The sequence below is a fragment of the Grampus griseus genome, assembly GCF_964374135.1.
Source record: "Grampus griseus genome assembly, chromosome: 11".
NCBI classification, from domain to species: Eukaryota; Metazoa; Chordata; class Mammalia; order Artiodactyla; family Delphinidae; genus Grampus; species Grampus griseus.
The window spans coordinates 34,773,563-34,798,880 of record NC_139005.1 but is presented as its reverse complement, the minus strand read 5'-3'; the positions used below and the strand labels follow the sequence as shown (position 1 = coordinate 34,798,880).

General features: G+C 35.9%; 1 protein-coding gene across 1 annotated transcript; it reads left to right on the top strand.

Moving 5' to 3' along the window:
• Window positions 1-1,137: 1,137 nt before the first annotated feature.
• PUS7L (pseudouridine synthase 7 like) lies at window positions 1,138-17,237 on the top strand (the record flags this gene model as incomplete). The annotated part of the gene is made up of 7 exons (XM_082666651.1): window positions 1,138-1,268; window positions 3,051-3,243; window positions 5,389-5,487; window positions 9,258-9,339; window positions 10,874-11,154; window positions 14,537-14,590; window positions 16,163-17,237. The coding sequence occupies 7 exons, from the start codon at window positions 1,138-1,140 to the stop codon at window positions 16,487-16,489; spliced, it is 1,167 nt and encodes a 388-aa protein (XP_082522777.1). The 3' UTR covers window positions 16,490-17,237.
• Between the last annotated feature and the right edge of the window lie 8,081 nt (window positions 17,238-25,318).

Here is a 25,318-nt window from a genome sequence, read left to right as displayed (position 1 = left end):
ATTTGAGGGAAAAGGGCAGTACTTTGAAGCATCTTATATGTATATGGTGAACTGAGGATTGAGGTATTTTGTTACTGTCAGTGTTGGCAGGTTATATAGGCCAACAAGTTGGGGGGCTGTTTTGGTGGCCGTTACTGCACTTGTTCCTCCTTCCTCTTCTGCACCCTCACTCCTACTCTCTCATCTAGTAGACATTTGAAGCAGCTAGCATGAAGCAAGTATGGTTTTATTTCCTGGTTTGCTGGCCTGGAACTCCCAGTCCGTGGGGTGCACAACTTAAAGAGATAAATTATAACATGGTGTTCAGTGTCACAATATAGATAATGACAGCTAGTGGAGACATGCAGATTTAAGTAATTAACTTCCGGTAAAGTTCATTTATTCATCCATTCAATAAATACTTGAATACTTACTATGTGTTAGGCTGAAGATATAATGGTCAATAAGATAGGGCTTCCCTGGTGGCGCAGTGGTTGAGAGTTCGCCTGCCGATGCAGGGGACACGGGTGCGTGCCCCGGTCCGGGAGGATCCCACATGCCATGGAGCGGCTGTGCCCGTGAGCCATGGCCACTGAACCTGCGCATCCGGAGCCTGTGCTCCGCAACGGGAGAGGCCAAGGCAGTGAGAGGCCCGCTTACTGCAAAAACAAAAACAAGACAAACGTGATTGCTGCTGTGGCCATTGGGTCTTGAAGCATGAATAGAAGTATGGCAAATAGTAAATGGAGGGAGCACATGAAGGCTCTAGTCCATCCAAGGATTGTGAGGAGTTCTCTGTGTTAGGATTATAGGTTATATGAATGGGAGTGACACATGCGGAGACTGGAAGGGTAGATTAGGGCTAATGTGACTGGGGCCAGTATGAGCATCAGATCAGGGAATTTGGATTTTTTTTTTTTTCTGTAAGCCTTTAATGAGCCCACTAGAATTTTAAAAATGAGCGCTGAAATCCATGAGGTTTTGTATTTTACTGGTTGTATTTTGATTAAAAAATACTCATTATTTAAATTAGTGATTTGATTCATTATAATGATCTGTCAGTCTGCTAAGAATGTAATTGATGTATGTTAGCTGCTTTTTTTGTAATAGGGGATTGTTTTTGTTTCAGCCTTTACCCTACGAAAAGAAAATCTGGAAATGTTTGAAGCAGTTGGTTTTTTAGCTATCAAACTTGGAGTGATTCCTTCGGATTTTAGTTATGCAGGACTTAAAGACAAGAAAGCCATCACTTATCAAGCAATGGTTGTTAGAAAAGTGACACCAGAGAGGTAATAAGATGTTACTTTAAAGGACAGACTTTATTTTCTTATTGCATCAAAAACTCAGAATAATACTGGGAGCATATTAATCTCACTATCAATAGTAATTGATTACAGGCTTACTCAGCACATATTCTGCATTAATAGTATAATTAGCTTCTAAATAGAGTTTTGTTGTTGAACAAAACAAAACTCTATTTAGAACTCTAAACTCTATTTAGAAACAAAACTCTATTGAACAACAAAACAAAACTCTATTTAGAAGATAATACATGTTTATTTAGAAGATAGTACATGTATTATTTAGAAGATAATATGTGTATTTAGAAGATAGTACATGTATTATTTAGAAGATAATACGTGTATTTAGAAGAAATACATGTTTATTATAGAAGATTTAGAGAATAGAATAAAAAAGAAATTAAATGTCACTAAAAGTTCTCTTACTCAGAAATAACCACAATAACACTTTGATCCATTTCCTTCCAGTCTTTTTTCAAATACTGTGCTACATACAGATGCTACAAAGCCATTTTTTACATATGTGAAAATCGCACTGTGTGTGTAATTTATATTTTACTTATAGAAATAATTAGTATTCTTAATGAAAATTTATGTCATGAAATATTTCAGAGTCATGTTCATTATACAGACTAATTTATTTAACATTCTTCTGTTTTGGGACATAGAAATTTATTCCAGTTTTTCACTGTAAATACTACTGTGATTAATATGATTGTACTTAAATCTGTGCCTTGTGGATACTTTCCTCAAGATAAAGTTCAGAAAGTTGAATCATTGAACCATAATTCTGCCTAACTTGATGTAATATTGATATATTAATCTTTAGTCATCAGATGTTTAAGTATTCACTACTTGCAGGTAGATGTTTCAAAGTTCTTATATGTGGGACAAAAAAAAATTGTTTGTGATTTTGTCTTTGTGGTCAAGAAGTGCAGTATAGTAAGAGAGAATGACTTTAGATGTTAAAAGGTATTTAGATGTTAAAAATTAGTTTTTAACCATCAAAGACAAAACAAGTTATTAGTTTCTAGGAGGAGCAGGTACTTTGATTTGGCTTATGGGTAGGGGATTTTAATTACCCATCAACTAACAGTAAGATTTTAGCAGATGCAGAAAATCTGAAGATAGTTTAGAGGGGCAGTAAGCTAAAAAGTCTGCCTAATAAAGCAGATAGTTCCTGTAAGGACTACAGAAAATATGATGTAAAGAAGAATTTACATCAGTTCTTATAGGATCTTAAAAGTTAGGCTAAGACAATTGGAATCTATTATTTAGATGTTGGTGAAAAATTGAAAATTTGAATAAGGAAGTGTTCAGAGCAGAATTTTAGGAAAATCCTCTGGCACTAGTGGTTTTTTGGTAACATTGGAGAAAGAGAGACTGAGGAGGAAAGGAGCAAAGTCTAAGGACAGGAAGAGCAGAGAACAGTTAAGAGGTTCTATCCCTTGAACTAAGAAGTCAGAAGGCTACATAGAGTAGTAGCATTTGCTATATGTGTTCCAGTTCTTAAAATAACTCTTAATATATTCCTATGATAAAGGGTTTTTAGTGTACATTTGTTAAAATAAATGAAAGATGTGTTTTTGAAATAGTTCCCCCAATTTTTGTTTTAGTATTCTGATATAAGTGGTTGTCTGCCAACTGTCATTTAAACTTTATTTAAACTAATTTTTTGACATTTTTAACATAATTTTTTAATGTTTAAGCATTTAAACTAATTTTTTAAATGTAAGATTTAACTGAGTCTATATGATTTATCATTTATAGGTTGAAAAATATTGAAAAAGAAATTGAAAAGAAAAGAATGAATGTGTTTAATATTCGGTCTGTAGATGATTCCCTTAGACTCGGTCAGCTCAAAGGAAATCACTTTGATATTGTCATCAGAAATTTAAAAAATCAAATAAATGATTCTGCAAACCTGAGAGAGAGAATTTTGGAGGCAGTAGAAAATGTTAAGGTAAGAAAACTGCACTTTTTAAAAAATTAATTTATTTTTGGCTTAGTTGGGTCTTAGTTGCTGTACGCGGGATCTTTCATTGCGGCATGTGGGCTTCTCTCAAGTTGTGGCGCGTGAGCTCTAGAGTGCGCAGGCTCTCTAGTTGTGGTGAGCGGGCTTAGTTTCCCCACAGCAGGTGGGACCTTAGTTCCCCAACCAGGGATCAAACCCGTGTCCCGTGCATTGGAAGGCGGATTCTTAACCACTGGACTACCAAGGATGTCCCCAAACTGCACTTTAAAATAGAGTTTTATAGGAAAATCTTTATAGTCCCTTCCTTTACATTGAGATAAGAAGGGAAATTTTTCTTTTTCTTTTGTACCTTTTCTTTTTATTGCATGTATAATTATTTTTTAAAATGATAATTAGGGCCATTTGACTTATTTTTTTATTTTTCTTCTTAGTACATATTTTTGTATTGAAAAAACACAACTTTAGTGTAATAAAAAAAAATTGTATAGTGTTCCTCAGTGTGGGGGTAAAAACTATCTGTATAAAAAGACAGATTGTTTTGTTTTGTTTTGTTTTTAGTATCTGTCATATAGAGTAGTATTTCAGGCAAAGAGATTAATTTTGGGGGGAACTTTGTCTAGTAATTCTTTTCAGAAATCTTTGGCAAATAGTTTTTATATTACTTTTCAGAATCTTTTTTCTCTTCAGTCTAATTTTGAATTTTGTTTCAGTGTATACAAATGATAAATCATATACATATTGTCTTACAGTAAAAAAATTACTTACCGTAAGTTTTTAAATAACATTTGCCAGGCATCTAAATATGCACGTACAACCATAGCCTTCATTCTGATCATGTAGACTATGGGTTCAGCAAACCTTTTTCTGTAAAGGGCCAGATAATAAATATTTGTGGTTTTGTAGGCATATGGTCTCTGTTGCAGGTACTCTACTGCTGTTGTGTGGAAGCATCCATGGACAATATGTAAATGAATGAGCATGGCCATGTTCTAATAAAACCTTGTTTACAGAAACAGGTGTTGGGCCAGATTTGACTTGTGGGCCAGTTAATAGCTTGCTAACTCCTGATCTAGACCCATACTGCTCAACCTGGGGTGCTTTTAAAACATTTCAGCAGTCTGTCTCTTCTCCCAAACCAATTAAATAAGAACATTTGGGGGCTTCCCTGGTGGCGCAGTGGTTGAGAGTCTGCCTGCCAATGCAGGGGACACGGGTTCATGCCCCGGTCCGGGAAGATCCCACATGCCGCGGAGTGGCTGGGCCCGTGAGCCATGGCCACTGAGCCTGTGCATCCAGAGCCTGTGCTCTGCAACGGGAGAGGCCACAACTGTGAGAGGCCCACGTACTGCAAAAAAAAAAAAAAAAAAATACATTTGGGGATGCAGCTTAGGCATTAGCATTTAAAAAAAAAACTCCCTAAGTGATTCTTCTCTACAGCTAACACTGAGAAACACATGTGCATATTGCCATGTGCATATTGCCAATTACAAGATTCTTTTATTGAAATAAATACAACAAGAAAGACTTGATTACATATTCCGACACAATAATTGTATTTATTTACCTTAGTTTGGGGCTATAACAAAGAACCATAGACTGGGTGATTTTTAAACAAGAGAAAATTACTTCTTATAGTTCTGGAGGCTGGAAGCCTAAGATCAGGGTTCCTGCCTGGTCTTCTTATTGTATTCACACACTGCAGAAATAGAGTGGGCTAGTTCTACCACCATTTCTTATAAGGGCACTAATCCTATTCATGAGGGCTCTATCCTCATGACCTAATTACCTCCCCAAATCCCCACCTCCAAACACCATCAGATTGGAGGTTAGGATTTCAACATATGACTTTTGGTGGCTCACAGGCATGCGGTCCATAACAATATACTTTTTTTGTGTGTGTGGTAAGCGGGCCTCTCACTGTTGTGGCCTCTCCCGTTGCGGAGCACAGGCTCCGGACGCACAGGCCCAGCGGCCATGGCTCACGGGCCCAGCCGCTCCGCAGCATGCGGGATCCTCCCAGACCAGGGCACGAACCCGTGTCCCCTGCATCGGCAGGCGGACTCGCAACCACTGCGCCACCAGGGAAGCCCAACAATATACTTTTAATTAATTGATTTTTTTTTGTATTTATAGAATAAAGGGTTTGTGAATTACTATGGACCACAGAGATTTGGGATGGGAAGGAAAGTTCACACAGACCAAATTGGATTGGCTTTGCTGAAGAGTGAAATGGTATGGATTCTTTAAAAGTATGGACTTAGCTGTTTTGTCAGTTGTCCTTACTACATAAGCCTGCTCCTTGCTTTCTTAACCCAGCATATAAAGGCAGCTATACCACCACATACATATACCATACATTACATCATGTTTATTGAGCAGCCACTATATTCTTGGTATCACATTATAACAAAGCAAACTGTATGTGATGCCCCTTGTATTTAATACCTGCTTGAGACTAACAGGGACTTGACCAGCGCTCATCAAATTCTTAGTGAGCTGAATAGAGGATTTTGAGAAAGTTAAACCCTGATTCGAGAAATCTGGTATCAGATATTATGCAAGATAGGAATTCACCCAATGGCAGAGACCAAGAGGAACAGCAAATTTGAAAAAGAAAATCTGGCTAGTTTCAAATGAAACTAAAAATGCATGTCACAAATAAGCCACATTTGCCCAATTATTATATTATATATTTTTAAAATGTATATTACATATATATAATTACATATTATATATACACATATATTTTCACACTGATTACAGTATACATAATAGAGAAAAACCACAAAACTATGAAAATTGTATATTTGAGCAAATGCAGTATTATTCATATAATAGTGTCATGCTTACTCATTTGTGTTCTGATATGTTTTCTTGAGTGGAAGAGAAAGGAACAGTAAAAGCACTTGTGAGAAGCATTGTGCATGTGAACATCATCTTACACATGGAAATAAGGTTGACAGCTGGTGATGTAGACCACATCTGCAAAACTGCAGTCAGTCTGGGCTTAACATTTCAGAGGGAGTTTAGCAAGTGGGATATAACTGATATGATAAAGGGTCTAGAAACTGTATTGATGAGAAATGATTAACTGAAAAGTGCTTCTTCAGTCTAGAAAACTCTGAAGAGGAAATTAACTTAAAGTATTGGAAATTTTGTCATATGGAAGAATTTAATAGTTAGGCGTCTGAAGAATGCATCATGTGTTCTGTTTGAGTTCTGCCAGTTGTCTAATATGTCACTATAGGCAGGTTAATTAATTTTCCCAGCCTCGGTTTTCTTATCTGTAAAATGGACATAATACGTATTTTACAAGATGTTCGTGAGAAGTAAATGAGATAACTTTTGTGAAAGCACCTAGCGTAGTGTCAGGCTCATAGTAAGATGAATGTTCAAAAATATGATTAGACTGTTAATTGTCTGGTTTTAACAGTGGTAGAAATTCAGGGGGCCAAGTTTTAGCCTAGTGTAAGAAAGACTTTTCTAAGAGTTGTCCAAAGAAATGGGCTTCCTCCTCCGCCACGCCCCACCCCAAGAACTGGAAATTCCTCTTGCTATCATTACATTTAAACAAAAGCTGGCTGGCTACCCCTTCAATGGCTACCTCTTTCAAACTTCATATTCCATGCTCCTAATTATTTGTAAACTTGCTAGACTATTGGTTATCAATTATTGCTGTGGAACAAATTACCCCAAAACTTAGTGTATTAAAACCACAAGCATTTATTCTCTCACTATTTCTGAGGATCAGGAATCTGGGAGCAGCTTAGCTGGGCATTTTTGCATCAGGGTCTCTCACGCATTTGCAGTTATCTATCAGCCTGGGTGGTCTCTGAAAACTTGAGTGGGTACCAAGGATCTACATCCAAGATCACTCTCATGGTTGTTGGCAGGAACCTTGAGTTTCTTGACATAGTGGTACTCGTGGCATGGCTTCCCCCGGAGAGAGGAGTCCAAGAGCACAAAAGAGAGAGAGAGAGAGAGAGACCGCAACAGAGAGAGAGAGGAAGACCACAACAGAAACCTCATGGATAACCAACAAGGACCTACTGTATAGCACAGAGAACTCTGCTCAATATTATGGAATAACCTAAATGGGGAAAGAATTTGAAAAAGAATAGATACATGTATATGTATAGCTGTATCACTTTGCTGTACACCTGAAACTGTCACAACATTGTTAGTCAACTGTACTCTGACATAAAATAAAAAGTTAAAAAAAAGTAGGGTCATATATCCCGTTGCGGAGCACAGGCTCTGGATGTGCAGGCTCAGCGGCCTATGGCTCACGGACCCAGCCACTCCGCGGCATGTGGGATCTTCCCGGACTGGGGCATGAACCCGTGTCCCCTGCATCGGCAGGCGGACTCTCAACCACTGTGCCACCAGGGAAGCCCGGTCATATATCTCTTGACACGCTCTCTTTGCTAAAGGAAATAGAATATTCCTTCAGAGAAATGAAATGAGAAAAAAATTGCAGTTTGGTAAAATGGAGGGGAGTAATTCCTTTTCAGAGGATACAGTTTTTAGCCTCATTAAAGTTCTTTAAAAATAGAGCATTTATTCCTTTCTTCATTCATTCATACTCAATAAATATTCATTGAATAAAAAAAGAAAAAAGAAACTTCAGTGTCTTTCATAGCCTAACCTTGGGAGGGACAGACCTTCACTACTTCCGTATTCCACGGTTATGCAGGCCAACCCTGATGAGTGTGGGAGAGGACTGCCCAGGCGTGAGCACCAAGTGCTTGAGACCATTGGGGCTGTTTTAGAGGCTGGCTCCCACAGCTGGAAAGGCAGATTTTTTTTTTCCTTTTGCTTGAATTACGCCCTCCCCAACCTTTACATTCCTTATGTCTCAGTTTAAATTCTCATCCCATTACCCAAGAATTAGTGAATTCCCCTTATCTTGTGACTGCACAGCCTCCTAGACTTCCCATCTCAGGTTTGATTACATTTTATAATTATTGCTTATTTAATCTTTTCCAGTAAACAGAGACCACAAGTCTCTTGCTCAACACTCTACCCCTGGTGTCTCCACAGTGCCTAGCACATGGCAGATGCTTAATAGTATTTGTTTGAATGAATGAATAATGTTAACAGAAGAATTGAGTGGGAGATTAGGTTGCTTGACCTATTTTAAGATCCTTTCCGGGCTTCCCTGGTGGCGCAGTGGTTGAGAGTCCGCCTGCTGATGCAGGGGACACGGGTGCGTGCCCCGGTCCGGGAAGATCCCACATGCTGTGGAGCGGCTAGGCCTGTGAGCCATGGCCGCTGAGCCTGCACGTCCGGAACCTGTGCTCCGCAACGGGAGAGGCCACAACAGTGAGAGTACCGCATACCTCAAAAAAAAAAAAAAAAAAAAAAAAAAAAGATCCTTTCCTACTCTAAGGCACATACTTAGAAATAAGTTGTGCTGGAGACAGTGATAAAATATAGGAACTAGTAGATACCTTTTTTTTTTAAAGGAGCATCTTTTAATCTATTTAGGTTTTAAAAGAAAACATTAAAGTTGACAATTTTTAAAAATGACTTTGGCAATTATTTTTAAGACCACAGAATTCTGAGACTTGAGAACATAAATGAAATTAGTGGCTTGCCATTCCCCTATGCTTGTTCCTTCCCTTATTTTTGTTGTGTATTTTTGTTGGCTAAGTCTGAGTTTTATGTCATCACTTAATACTTCTGTTCATAGTTCGATGATAGAGGCAAAGAATGACAGAAGAACTGTGGAAGTGGTGGGGGAGCACTTTTCCAGTCCATAATATTTTAAACCTCTGTATCAGTTTGCTTTGTACAGGAGGTTAATTCTAAATTTAACATTGTTTAACTTTTGAACACTTAAAGACAAAATTGCCACGTAAAATATCATGTTAAATGCTTATTCTTGTTCCTTTGTTAAATGTCTGGCATTTGTTAGATGTCAGACAGTTTGTACCTTTTTAAAAAAAAGTAATTTTTCATTTTCATTTAACACATGTTTGCTTGTTTGGTTTTTAAAGGTGAAGGCTGTACAGTTATTTCTTACACCAGAAGAATTGGATGATCCTGTAAATAGAGCAAAGAAATATTTTCTTCAAACTGGTACTTAAAAAGTTTCTTTACCCCATACATAACCATGCAGATACATAATATAAGTGTTATGTCAGCAGGAGGGCATTCATTACAACATAAATATGATAAGAAATAGACTGTAATATATTGTATATTTAAGCATTTTTATTACGTGCCCTAGGCACTCCATTTTTGGCCAGATCTCTGGGATTTTTGTCTGTTCTAATTCTTGCTTGGGGGTAGGGGTGAGGGAAAAGATGCTTTCTGAGTTTTTCTTGGCCTAAATCCTCGAAGGATTTAGGTATTGATGGAAGTATAATTCACTACAATCAGAGGAGACTGAAAAAATAAACTAAATAAAAGTACATTTGTTATATCTGATACTTTGTGCATTGTTTTTGATCTAGTTGCCATTTAGCCCTGATTGCTGATTTTGCAAACTTTAGCCCAATATATGTAGAATGCTTAATGAGAAGCACTAAAAAAAAGTTGTTACGAGTGTGGGTTCTAGAGTCAATCTACGTGGGTTTAGCTCTCAACTTTAGTACTTCCCAGCTGTACAGTCTTGTGCAGTCATTTAGTTTCATTCTTTTAGTTTCTTCATCTGCAAACTGAAGCTAATAATGGTACCTAAAAGACTGTCATGAGATTTAAATAAGATAATAGATATAATGGTTGTAATATAGTGCCTGGCACGTTCTGAATACTGAATAAATATTACTTGTATCTAAACAATAACGGCAACCGTAGCATTTTAGAGTCATTCAAATATATGATCGACATATACGTGCATATTGAATTTCACTTACAATGAAATAAAGGACATCCGTTTTCAAATATCTCCATTCATTGTTTTAAATTATGTACATACTACCTATATGTCATGATTCATAGGAGAAAAATATTTTTATGCCACACCAGAATCTGTAAATAGTGTGAGCATTTCAAATTGTTGTAAGTAATCTAAGTAATACTAAGGAAAATTCAAAATTGCATCTATTGTAGGGTCCTGAGAAAATAATTTCCTTTTGGCAGTGATTCTTAAACTTTAGTGTGCTTAAGAAACCTGGTGCATTTATTAAAATGCTGAATCCAAGGCCCTCCCTGAATAAGCATCTTTGCCATGGAGTCCAGTAACCTAGTTTTAAAAAGCATCCTACTAGCAAGACCTAATAGTACACTTGAAGGATCCAGATGTCAACCCTTTCTTATTCAAAAAATTCTGTGTAAAACGTCTATAACAGCTCTTTAAAAATCTCTAAGCTCAGGGGTTTATGTAATGCTTTAAAAAAAAAAGCCCTCTAAATAACTACAAATTAGTTTATTTCCATCCTGAAGTTGGAGTTACTAATGTTGTGCTCTTTTTAAAGCAGGGAGAGTGATTGAGCCATATGATTAATGATCTTTATTAAAAACCAACAAACAAAACACCTCTTCAAGTGTAGCTCTGGTTTATAGTTGGTGCTGAGCATCATCTTCATATTCAGGTCCCCGGGATAGCTCAGTTCATTTAGAGAGCGTGGCCTTTAAATAAAAGTGACTAACTGATCTTCGCTTTATTCAGAGGATGCTAAAGGCACACTTTCACTGATGCCTGAATTCAAAGTTCGGGAGAGAGCATTGTTGGAGTCCTTGCATCGCTTTGGCGTGACAGAGGAGGGCTGTATCCAGGCGTGGTTCTCTTTCCCCCATTCCATGCGCATATTCTATGTTCATGCATATAGCAGCAAAATCTGGAATGAGGCAGTATCTTACAGACTTGCAACCTATGGATCAAGAGTGGTGGAGGGTGATTTGGTCTGTTTGGATGAAGATATTGATAATGAGCATTTACCAAGTAGTAAAGTAAGTGTCATTTCATCAAGAGTAATTACCACACCAGGAATACTAATTTTCAGAAGCCCTTATTTTAGAAACAATTTAAAACTAAACATGCTCTTCTTTTTTTTTTTTAACTTATATTTGCTCATCTCCTGCTTCTACTGTGCTGTCAGCTGACGCTTAACATGCTATTGAATGGAAAAATAAAAATAGTTAGTGGTATGAAATGAAAGTTACAAAGATAGTAAACCTTCCTTTAAAGAACACATTCTTTAGAATAAGATTTTTATAATAATGGTATATAGGGTATGTAATGTCATGTGCGTTTCTTTTATATAGGTGCGATTTTACAACTTGCTTTTTTCCCTCGTAACAGTATCTTAGAGGCATTTATATTAATGAAATATAAGTTTGTATTGTAAAAATTGATCCTTCCATATCCTCCCCATCCAACTAGTATTTTTATAGTATTTTAATCTCTGTGGGATTGAACTAAATAATGAAATTTAATTCCGTAAATCATGTAAGGAAATTTATTTTATAGTATTGTAATGCAAAAAGAGCAGACTATTCTCCATCATTATCTTAATTCAATCTCACAAGTATATTTTAAAAATTAAGGGATTTGAGTAGTGCTTTTGTATATAACATCATAAAATCATTGACCTTTAGAAGACAAAAAGATTTTAGAGACCCTCTTTTCTAATTCCCATTTTATAGAAATGAAATTGAGACCCAGGCTGGAGAGGAGACAGATTAAGTGACATAGGTAGCACTTAATCTGTTGTCTGATTCCTAGCCCAGATTAGTCTCTACGAGAGAAATTGTGGAGTGTAGAAAAGGTGTCCGCATCTAGAGATAGGGCATGGCCCAGTTTTTCAAAAATGGAGAAAAATAGACTGAACTTTCCATAAAGGAAGCTTGTTCTAAATTAATGGCAGAGTTCTAGATGTATGAATTAAGGATTTTTTTGGTTTCAAGTGATGGAAACCCACCTCAGACTAACTTAAGGAAAACAGACAGGAGTTTCTTGGCCCTCATAACTAAAAGCGCATGATTGATTCAGGCACAGCTGTATCAAGGGGCTTAAACAGTGTCCTGAATCATCTGTCTCATTTGCTTTATCTTGCAGCTCTGCTTTCCTCTCTGTTAGATCCATTCTCAGTTTCTTCTCCAGAAAAGAGGGCTTTTCTTTCCCAACAGTTTCAATCAAAGCCATGGAATTGAGCCTCAGTGGCTAGGAATGGCTTGGCTTGGGTCACATGTCCCCAGACCAGTTATTGTGGACTGGAGTATGTGATTGGCAAAACCTATGTTCCAAGGGCTCCTTCCTGGAACCATCCCATCCAAACCACATTTAAGAACTGGGAGGAAAGCTCCCAGGAAAACGCAGGTGCACTACCAGAAAAGAGAGAGTAAAGGCTGAGTGATGAGTGAGCCAGAACAAAGATGTCTGCTTTACTATTTTATTAAATGAATGGCTTATGAATATTTAGATAAAGTGATCACTAAGAGCATAAATCATTAAGAATGGTCATTTAACTGAGACACAGACTCTGAAACTGTGTAAGAAAAAATCTAGCAGCATCGTAGGTTTTATTTTACCTCATATGAGTGGAAGAAGAGCTATGTCAGTTGATTCCATTTTGATAAATAATGAAAAAAGCACAAGTTTTTTATCACCTTTCAGAAAACATGTCCGTTTAAATATTACCTAGGCAACACATTATTTAGTAGGTCAGCCATTTCTAATTCAGATTTTCAGAAGTTAAAGATTACTCTGACAAAATATAACAATAATCTCTGAAATGCATATCTTATACGACTTCTTTGTTCCATGTAACATTTGCACGGATAGTTTTGTGATCAAGATTGAATCTGCTTTTCTTTCAGGAGATGTAGTAGAAAAGAGAATATTTTCTCCTTTACATTTTGCAGAGTTTCCTTTTATTAGCAGCAAAAGTGTCTATATTTTTAAGATCAATCATTTATACTTTATTAGTTAGCACTGAGAAAAGAAAAGGCAGGAACTGGAGTCTCAAGACGTAAAATATGTATAACTGAATCACTTTGCTGTACACCTGAAACTAACACAGCATTGTTAATCAACTCTACTCCAATATAAAATAAGAAGTTAAAGAAAAAAACCAAAATAAAACCAAAAAAAGACATAAAATATGAAAAGGAAAAAGACAAACTAATATTTCTAATAAATGGTATATAGAACATGTCATGTTGTGCATCTGCATTAAAAATTGTAGGAAACTGAGTCCCTTTTTGATAGAACTACTAGGACTACCTATATATCTTAATTTCAAGTGACTTGGCAGATTGTCGTATAGTTTTTTTGTGAACAAGATGGAAAAATGTGAGTTAGACAATGAGAATGGTGAATTCATCTTTGCAGAGCAGCCATACAGCAAAATCATGTTCGTTAATTTATTGATTGATATCAACCTGGAGGGAGTTCTCTAAAGACAAAACATGGTACTCTGTACTTGACCATGTTTGTTCAGTATTTTCATAAATTACTTAAATTGCAGCATTGTAGGTATGCTTATGAATTTGTGAAAGACAAAAAGCTGGAAGTAATGATGCAAGAGAGATCATAGCCCCATGTATTTGGTCAGATCACATCTGGAGTGTTATGTCCATTTCTGAGTGCAGCAGTTAAAATGGGTTATTTACATGTAAACAAACAAATAAATCCAAAATGGAAAAACAAAAAAGGAGAGACATTATTGATAAGAGTAGGGAGAATTGGGAAAGCAAGCAGGTTTAGAGAAGATCTAGACATTATATTATATGATGAATGCTTTAGGAAAATGAGGCTGTTGTAATCCTCATGGAATGATGACAGCTGCCTTTATACTTGAGCTTTCATGTGCCCGAGAAATCAGAATTATTCTCTGTCCTAGAGCAACATTTCTCAAACGTAGCTTATCACTCACCTCTTTTTTTTTTTGCCTCGTATGTGTGACACCTATTACTAGTCTATGAAACGCATTTTGAGCAGCACTACTTCTCATAGATTATTATGACATTTGTTAGGGACAGAGGTTGGGTGGTCTCACAGAGGCAGATTCTTGATTCAGCATAGTAAGAAAAAACAACTTTGCAGTTTAGAAGAAGATCGTTGGTAACTGAGGTGAATGTGTTGCTTCAGAGTGTTAGCTGCCCAACATTCTCTGTGTATTTCCATGGAGTTATCAGGGCTTAAAGCAGGAAGAATCGTTCTAATTTTTAAGTAGTCTACTCCTCTGGAAAGAAATTGTGAAAAGGTCTTGTTTGGGTATGTGTGCATTCAGCTAAGGAGTCAAATTGTACATAACAGAGTTAGGGAAAATTGAGGGAATTTGGAACATTTGAAAATCATCTGTATTTTCATCATGTTTTTAAAAAATAGGTTCATCTAGTAACTGAAGAAGAGGAATCAGCTAATACATATGCAATACATCAGGTAAACGTGCTTAAAAATTAGTATCATTTAGATCTAAATGTACACATTGTGCCCAAAAGACAATATATATTAACCAGTTCCCTTCCTTGCTCCTTTTTTTTACCACTTTTAATTCAGTTATAATTTATATAATAAAATTCACTCTTCTCAGTTTACAGTTCTGCAAGTTTTGATATACGTATAAAGTCATATGACCACCACAAAAATCAAGATAACAGTTTCATGTCTCCCCAAACTTCCTGTGCCCCTTTGTAGTCACCCCCCACCCCTGCCCCAGCCCTGACTCAGCTCTTTTCTGTTCTATGGTTTTGCCTTTGAAAGAGTATCATAGAAATGGAATCATATAGTTTATGGCCTTTTGTGTCTGGCTTCTTTCAGTGAGCATAACGAATATGAAATTGTCATGTTGTGTGTATTTGAGTTTTTTACCTTGTTCCTTTTTCTGACTACCTTTTGGCTGCGTTGGGTCTTCCTTGCTGTGCGCGGCTTTTCTCTAGTTGTGGTGAGCGGGGTCAACTCTTCGTTGCGGTGCATGGGCTTCCCATTGCAGTGGCTTCTCGTTGCGGAGCACAGGCTCAAGGCGCGTGGGCTTCAGTAGTTGTGGCACGTGGCTCGGTAGTTGTGGTTCGCGGGCTCTAGAGCGCAGGCTCAGTAGTTGTGGCTCATGGGCTTAGTTGCTCCACGGCATGTGGGATCTTCCCGGACCAGGGCTCAAACCCATGTCCCCTGCATTGGCAGGTGGATTCTTAACCACTGTGCCACCAGAGAAGCCCCATGTTTTTAAATAAGTAAGAGAAATGCAAAATTATCAGCCAAAATACCAGTTACGTGATTGAGTAGTAAAGGTTATTCTTTGTGTTCCGGAAAGAATATGCTTTTAGGATTGTATAACTGCACAAAGGTGAAGTCTGTTGGCTAATTAAGTGTACCTCAACTTCTTGTTTCATCTCTTCTACATTAACAGCAGTTTGTCTAATAATATCCGACTTGAGTTGGTTGCCTTGGTAATTGAGTCCTTTTTTTTTTTTTAGATATACCATGCAAACACAATATTTATTTATTTAGTTAGTTATTATCATTATTTATTTATTTATTTTTGGCTGCGCTGGGTCTTTGTCACGGTGTGTGGGCTTCTCTAGTTGTGGCATGAGGGTTCCAGAGTGCGTGGGCTCTGTAGTTTGTGACACGAGGGCTCTCTTATTGAGGCATGCAAGCTTGGTAGTTGTGGTGCGGGCTTAGTTGCTCTGCGGCATATGGGATCTTAGTTCCCCGACCAGGGATCGAACATGTGTCTCTTACATTGGAAGGCGGATTCTTAACCACTGGACCACCAGGGAAGTCCTTTAAGAGTCCTTCTTGATTTTAGTTGGGTCTTCTCTTTTCTGGGCAGCGTTAAAAAGAATCAAAGTAGTGTAATACTCAATAGCATGTTTTAGACTGATTGTAATGTTGATATCCTGAGTCTGTTTTTACAGATCCAGGTCCCAGTCATAAAAGTAAATTTAAAATATGATCAAATATTTTTCCGAAGGCTGTTTCACGTATCTTTTTTTTTTTCCTTTCATTGCACAGGTGGTTCTTCCAGTGCTTGGATACAATATTCAGTACCCAAAGAACAAACTAGGGAAGTGGTACCAGGAAGTACTCAGCAGAGATGGACTACAGACATGTAGATTTAAAATACCTACTCTGAAACTGAATGTTCCAGGATGCTATAGAAAGATTTTGAAACATCCCTATAATCTCTCATACCAACTAATAGAAGACCATGATATTGATGTCATGAAGGAAGGTTCCCACATCGATGAAGCAACTTTATCTCTTTTGATCTCTTTTGATCTTGATGCTTCGTGTTATGCTACCGTTTGTCTGAGGGAAATAATGAAGCATGACTTTTAAAACTGATCCCCTTAATATAATCGTGTATGTGCCACTTTTTAAAGGAAAAGGAGCTAAAGTTTCTTGGGCATCTACCATGTGCTAGGAGCATTATAACTGTTATCTCCTTTAATTACACAACATCCTGATGAAGTAGGAATTTGATACTAACATTCCAGAGGACGGGTAGCTAGTAAGTGGCAGCATCTGAGTTGAAGACTCCAAAGCCTTTGTTCTTTCTATTATCTAATATCTCGGTGACCTTTAGTCTGTGCTATAAAAGTTAGTCTTTCTGGACTGTTAGGAGCATATAATACTGCAGGATGACATTAAAGAAGATAACATTAAAGAAAAACATTTTTGGAGTAATGTTTATATCCTCAAGCTCCTTACTTAGAATGTAGATGAAACTAGGTTGTAATGAAAACAGGGTTGGAAAGATAGATGAAGCATTTTGTTAATTATTGCCATTCTCTCCTATTTTTGAAATTATTGATCAGAACAGTACATTAGGAAAACATAATCCCTCTATTTATGATAGCTACCCCAGGGTAGTTTACCCCTTTATGAGGTAAATAATCTTTGATGAAGATTGAAATAAAATTTTTCCTACAGTTTCTTTATCTTGACATATATTGACCCTCCACTTTTTTGTTATTTTTGTTCTATCATCTAAAACATAAATTTTTAGAGTCAGGCTGATCTGTGCTCAGACTCCAGCTCTGACACGTACTAGTGACTGAGTGTTATTGATTCTTTTTGGGCTCATTTAAGGAATCAAGATAGCACCAGTCTCATAAGCAGCAAACAATAGAATTATCTCCACCTTTTTACGTTGCTGGAGGAAGAAATACATTTTACCCATTTCGAAAATTCTGTATTTGTTGGTTTAACTACCCCACATCACAAACTATCCTTATCTACTTTACGTCAGGTACATTTGGGGGGAAATGGGATATACTGATTGGGAAAATCTGAGCATTCTTTTATTGCTGGTAGCACTACATAATGACTTAAAAAGCTGTCAAGAGTATTATATATTAGTAATGTGGCACTTTTATATACTTAAGTCAGTCAAACCATTTTGGGTATATTAGCATAAGGAAATAAAATTCCAAAGAAGGAAAAAAACTGTTTGCAATGCAAAATTTGCTTAGTGCAGTATTCCTATATATATAGAAAGAAATTAGAAACAGTTTGGAAGTCCAGCATTAGCTAACTAAAAGTAAAATGAGATGTAACAACTTGATGGCAAAACATTTAGTTATTAAAGTTGATGATGAAGGTTTTAGGTATGTGAGAAAATGTTGCCCCACAAAACCACGTATATATATATTTAACCATATATATAAAACACAAATGCAGTATATACACTGCATGCAGCTTTTACACAGGAGAGGCACTTTAGCATAGTGATTAAAAGCTTAGATACTGGGGACAGACTCCCCTAATTTGAAGCTTGCCTCTGCCACTTAGAGCAGTGTGGCCTTGGACAAGTTGTTTAAGCTTTGTGGGTTTCAGTTTCAACATCTATAAAACAGGGATGATAATAAACCTACCTCTTAGGATTATTGTGATGATTTGCCGAGTTAATATATGTAAAGCAGCTTAGAAACGTGCCTAGCATTTAGTGATTGTTAAATCAATGTCCACAGATGCAAGTTAGGAAGGGAACAGAAAAAAATGAAAATGCCATTCTGTTAAGATCGTAGAATGTTTGGAATTTTTTTAATACTAGAAAGTTCCTCTTTTGTCTTTATATATTTTAATAATAAACAAATTCAGGACACAAAACTTTCAGATTGTGGTACCATGGATTTTAAAAATTACTTTTATTGCCTTAATATTTTATCGAAAATGAAATGATGCTATATTAAATAGTAAAAAAATTTAGAAATGATGTTTTAACTTTATTTTATATGATAAATTATATCCTATAAATGTAATCAGAAAGTGAATTACTAAATAATTAAATCCCAGTTTTCTTTTAATCATTGGGTAGCAATTAGAAAATACGAAATCATTAAAAATGTGCCATCATTGATAGTATTTTCTTTGCCTGTAGATGGCACTATAATTTTAGGTATCTTTCTAATTTATTTATTTAGTACTTTGGCCCTGTGTAAAGAAAGGTATCACTAAAGTTATTTCAGGTCACCATAAAATGTATTCAGATACTGTTCATGTGAAAAATTATTTTATATACTAATAATATTTGCCACGTTAATTTTTTTTTTTTTCAGTAAGGACTTGAATAGACTTTGGACCAAATGATGAGCAGTCACCTAAGTTTTTGCAGTTTTTCTGGAGCATTTCAGGCTTTCAGAAGAAGAATCTTTGGATTAGCTTTAATTTTCAGCGTTGCATTTGAAACTGAGCAATAGTGCCTCAGGATTACTAAGGTAAAACAAATGGAGGTCTTTTTATTAAGATAAAAACACTTGGACTTTTGTAGTTGTAATAAACTGAAGTCATATGCAACTTTGATCCAAGTAACATTTTTTCTGAGTGTTGTGCCACTCCTCTCATTGTAATCCATGTACCCACCCTGTAAGTGGGTAGTGTTTTACCTGTTTTTGCAAATGAGAAAATATTTGAGTGGTTTACTGACCTATTCAAGGTCAAACAAGATGCTATTTGGGAACTTGATTATGCTTCCTAGAGCAGTACTGCTTTCATCTACCTAATATTTGCCTTCTGAAAACAAAATTTTTGGTTAATAATTTCTATTTCTACCAACTTATTTCTTGATATCGATTAATAGGCATATTGGAGCAGGTCTTGAGAGAAACGAGATTCCTTTTGAAGTTTTGAAACCAAAATAAAAGCAAAGGAGATCGTTTAGGAAATTTCCAAAGCATTTTGCGGTATTTTCCAGGACATTTTGGGACTTGTAACTCAATGATGGGCAACATCATTATAGGTTATAGAGGGTTACTTTAGATGATACCTGGTACAATATTAAATATCATTGAAAAAGTACAGTGAGAGGATTGTTTATCCCCCCCCCCATACTCTTTTAATCTCTTAATCAACCATTCTGTTTAAGACAAGGAGAAAGCTGGCTGAAATGAGTTTACATATGTCACTTGCTGGATTTACCTTTTTAACAGAGATTGTGCAGGCCTGAGGCTCAGGAATACCAGCAAGCAACAATATCTAACTAGAATTTCATAATACTGCTTTGTTTTATTGAGTTTATTTTTCTAGTTACCTTTTTTATGGCAAATAATCTTGGTTTTCAACTTATGTGATGTTTCTTGCAAAAATAAATTTTAAAATGAGGAACTCAGTGTAAAGGTAATAAGGAACTACTAGTATAGATATAACAGAAATTATGACAGCAGTACATGAATGATTGAAGTTTGGGAAATAGTGAGAGTGCCTGAACTCAGAGAGTGCCTCTACCACTGCAGTAGGGTGTCCCTTTAGTAACCCACTGAATTTCTCTGTTGTGATCTCAGGTGTGAAGTAATGTTAGTAATCATTTTTCAGTCCAGGACTGTACTGCATCAAACAAAATAATGAAAAATACACAAATGCAAGATACTATGAACACAAGTACTAATGATCACATGCCATATCTTAAAATTTCACTGATAGGGATTTTCTTTTAGAAAATCTTATGAAACACCAAGAACAGTGCCCAGCATCTAGTAAATTCTCGATAAGTGTCAGCTTGTGTTATTATAGTTAATATTACTTTACTGTACTCTCTGATGAAAGTTTTACAGTTGAATGGTTAATGAATTTCCCTTGAGATCTGATCTGACTCTATCTTAGCATAAAGTAATTACAGTTCAGCACACTTTTATTTATTTTTTTGTAAGTGGAAAGAACTACGTATTTCTAAATCTGGGAATTCAGCAGTTCATTCAAATTTAGATCTTTAAGAACTATCTAGGTCAGTGTGCCTCAATATTTTCCACCTGGGAACTACCCTTAAGAGACCAAGAAGAAACGAAGCTGCATATAACAGTGCAGAATTTTCTTGTGTTAATGTCAGGATAGGAGAAGAGGTTGGAGGGAGACATAGGGAGTAAGAGAAATAGGACTTTTCATTTTTTTCTTTATTTACTTCTGAAATGTTTGGGTATTTAAATAAGAATACATTTGTATATTAATTTTGCAATTAATTAAAGAATACTGAAGCTTCAGAGAGGGTAAGGTAAGGGAACTGATGGATTATGATTGCATTTTTTTCAGAATGGTTCTGGTGGGTCATGCCAACATATTGCCAGAGAGAGAAATTTCTGCATTGTACATTTTAACAGTACTAATGGCGGTTAATATAAGTAAGGTTTAGTACCTGTGCTATGGATTTTGCTTTCAGATTCAGAAAGATTCTTACAAATAGCTTGATGTCTCATGGTACTGTTTTAATCTTTTTTTTTCTAAGCCCTTCTGCTTTACATATTTCTGATAAGCCACAAAGCAATGCCAAATATATGACATAATAATCCACAGACATTTGAGTGCCCCTAAGTTAAAGGCACTCTGTAAGATGCTATGGGGAAAGACAAACAGATAATATCCCTGACTTTGAGGGATTAACAGTGTTATGTCCTTGAAGATACCATTTTATTTGAAATGCCGTCTGGAAAAAGAGTATACAGACCACTAGATGGCGAAGGGAAAAACAAGCAGCGTCTTTGCATTTCACTTACGGCTCACTGTATGACGAATAATAGGTTTCTTGACCTCTCAGCACCTCATTCTGAATCTTTAAGTGATACCTATATTAGCATCTCCACGCATTTTGAGATCTCCTCTTAAAATATGCTTTGAAGTATTCAGTCTAAATGCTTCTTTCTCGAAAGCTATAGTTTAAAGAATGGGAAATGGTGTTAGCAGAGTTAATCTTGTGTAATTTCAGTGTGGGTTGTCAGGAATACCTTTAAGTAAAGAAAATGACTCTAATCTTCTTAAGCAATTCGTTTTCTCAGCAACTGGGAGGCAGGAGCTAATTTACTCTGCCTGTGTACACAGGCCTGTCTTATTAAAGGAAAATTTTACTCATGGAGAGAAGTCACAATACCCATGAAATTATTTATATTTAGACATTGGAAAATGTGGCAAAATATAAGAAACATTAAATTGTCTTTTCTGTATCAGTTTCCTTCCTAAATACCCAACTCAATTACCAATATTTTCTGTTACAAAGAGGAAATTTAATCATGGAGTTGAAACAAGAGCTATTTGGTTGTTTTTAAAGGGAGGAGAACAAAGAGCTGGTCACTCACTCCTTAGCTGAGGGTGTTTGAGCAGCAAGATGGGTGGAGAGTGGAGAGGGTTAGGGACTTAGTTCTTTATGCTTTGATTCCAAGTCACCCTTTTCTGATAAGCCTTACTGGCATTTTCTTAGACTGGTTATGTCAGGATTCTGAAGCTTTCACTACAATAGGGTGTTAATCTTAGCTGATTATTGTTCCCATCCCCACCCCTGGTCATAAAGGACTAGTGTTCTTTTCTGGAAAGGGAAGATGAAGACTCTTTCTATAAATAACCTTTATAGTTTCTTTAGGTTATAATAAAATCTGGTGGTTTTTTTTTTTTGCATATGATTTTCAAAAGGAAACTAATTTTTCCATAAAATATCTTAAGGGAAATCTAATAGATTTTATGGTATATAAATAATAGCAATGCACTTTTCACATTTAGGAACCAATAGAAGAACGAGGAAGCAGTTATTCTGAATTCAAAGAACATTCTTCCAAGGCATTGAAAGAGAAAACTTTAATTTCAAAGTGAAGCATTTGATGGTTGTGTTTTTAATGTACATATTCTCTCTCGTTTTGATTGTTGTGATAATTTTCTAACTGACCGCCCCCATTCTTCACTCTAACTGGTCTATCTTTGTATATATACTCATGTCAGTTACCGCCCCCCCCCCACCAAAAAAAAAAGTAGAAATCTGATCCTGTCATTGTGTTGAGACCATATAACATTTCAGGGGCTTCCCAGTACCTATGGAATGAAAGTCCAGATTCCTAAACACAGCACATGTAGACATGTACAGCATGGTTTCAGATTATCTTCCAAATGTCATCTGCCTCTTACTCTCTAATACATACCTTTTGGTTAAGTTCTGTTTGCTCCTTGCCAAATATAGCAAGTTTTCCCATGTTTTGTACCTCAACCTCCCATTCTCCATGGCAGAAAGTCCTCTCTGTTTAGGTAAAATAAATGCCTTGTCTGTGAAATCTGTGTTCTCGTAACACTCATACTGTTCATATCATGTTATACTTATTTGATTGAATATCTGGCTCATCTACTACTAACTATTTAAGGGCATTCTTCTTTATACCTCAGGTACCCATCAGTGCCTGACATGTAGTAGGCTTAAAAATGCTGAATGAATACCACAAACACACCTTAGTAAAGTTACTTGGTAAATATATGTATCTCAGGAAAGTTCTAAAATAGCCTTTTACCCTCACAGAAAGTTTAGAGTATTAGAATTGGAACTCATTATAATGCCTTTCCACTTTTACATGAATTGCCAAAATAATTTTAATGGTTTCATCTTTGTCATCACTACCTGAAAAATGCCTACTTTTGATTTAAATATTAAATGCATTGTAGAATTTCACTTAACAACTCAGAACAAGCTGTCAGGGAATATAACCATTCTCATGTTACAAATGAAGATTCTAGGGCTTGAAGAGGTTAAGTAGCGCTTACCCTAGGTTGCAAAGAGAGTTTACCCTAGGTTGCAAAGAGAGTTTACCCTAGCTCTTTTTGTTTTCAAGGCCCATGGTGATAACTACTTTGCTCTGCTGATTCCTAATGCAAAATGCCTCAGTTCACTTTGGTTAACTAGTCATTATTTAATTTCTGCCCATCTCTGAATTTACCTGTATATTTCTAGTACTTTATGACATTAAGGCAACCTGGGGGAAGACTCGCTAAGTGACAAAATGATAATGGCTGTTAATCATTGAGCACTATGTGCTTAGCATTTTACATCTTACCAATAAGCACTTACCTATGGGATAAGTACCATTACTTTTATTTTATAGATGAGGACACAGAGATAGAGTACAATTAAGAACCTTGAGAAGGGTGAAACACGGAGCCAGAGCTGAAACTCAGATGCTTTTTCTTACAGAATCCAGAGACTCTTAAGCCATGAACTTGGTTTGAAATTAAGTGGTAGTGACTCCGGTCATGTCACAGAGCCAACACAAATGTTCTCTTGAGCAAGTTGCATTCATCCCAGGTTTCCCATACATGTTCAAAGACAGTAAGCAGCACAGAAAAAAAAAAAGCAAGGCATCATGAATAAGTGTCAGCAAAAACAAAAGACAATATAAATAGACCTGCAGGACTTCAGAATAATAGACATGGACTTCATGTTAACTATTTTTAAAGAAGTAAGAGATGACCTTGAAAATCTGCAGGGAACAAGAAGCTACAACACAATCTAGTATATTTGAAAAAGAACCAACAGACTTTCTAGAAGTGAAAATGTAGTAATCAAAACTTAAAACTCATGAGTTTAATAACATTACACAAAATTGAAAGCAAATTAGTAAGTTGGGCCCAAAAAAATCCAGAAAGGAGCAATGAGATTTAAAAAAATTACAGAGATGAGACACAGAGGATAGAGTGAGAAAATTCAAAATACATTTAATTAGAATCTGAAGGAAAGGAGAAAGAATAAGGTAAAGGCAATAGTTGAACAGATAGTGGCTGAGAGTTATCTGGAACTAATAAGACACTAAAATACAGATTTCAGAAGTCCAATGAATCCCCAGTAGTGTAAATAATAATAAAGCCAGATTGAGATACATCATAGTGAATATGCAGCACATCAGTAATAAAAAGAAAAATCTTAAAAGCAGCTGGGTAAAGATTATTCTCAGGGTGTGTGATAGCTTACTCTCCAGAGCAACAATGGAATATAATGAAATAATTGAGAAAGTTTACAACTAAGTACTGACTCTCACCAGAGGAAATTAGAACAAAAACAAGCTTCAGGCAGAAGGTAGAGGATCTCAAATCAAAAGCCTAAGGTGGAGGAATGAATGATGAACAGGAAAAGTGGTAAATATGTGGCTAAATATAAACAAACATTGCCTTGATAAAATGATAATATCTGCAATATCTTGTGGGTTAAATAAGGATGATAAATTAAAACATAGCACCTGGGAGGGGACTAAAAGGGGTTAATGATCTAAGGTGGTATTAGCTGTAAAAAAGGATAAACATTGATTAATTTTAATCTTTGATAAATTGGAATGGTGTGGTATAATATCTATAATACTAAAAGAATGAAAACGGTTATAACATCCAAACTTGGTGCAGGATGATTGCTCTAACAATGTGTTCCCTACAGGTTAGAGTTTTGTGATTAGTTTGATATACTTGATAACAGACATTTGATTCAATACAAGAATCATTTCCATTGTCATGAAAAATTTTAACATTGAATATTTCAAGAAGAATAGGAAGAGTTAGCTTCTTCAAACATAATTTGTAAATTTTGTGTTGTAAATTTTGAATGATTGTAAAAAAAAGATTTAAAATTTTTCCCACAAAATTTTATGCAGTTATGTATATATAGTATTTACTATTTTCTAGGCATTGTCACAAACACTTATTCTCTTAATGATAAGTTTTGACCAGGAGGTGTGCAGATGTTGCTATTTCACACACAAAATCCATGATTAAAACATTTTGGTCAGAGAAGCAAGCTCAAATTTCTTATTAAAATTTTGAAAATACTTTATTTTGAAACTTCATATGTATTCAGTATTTAATATCTTCCATAGTAGGTCTGTTTTATTTTTCTTATCATAATTATATAAAAGCAATATTGTTTTTCACTAACTCATACCCCTGAAT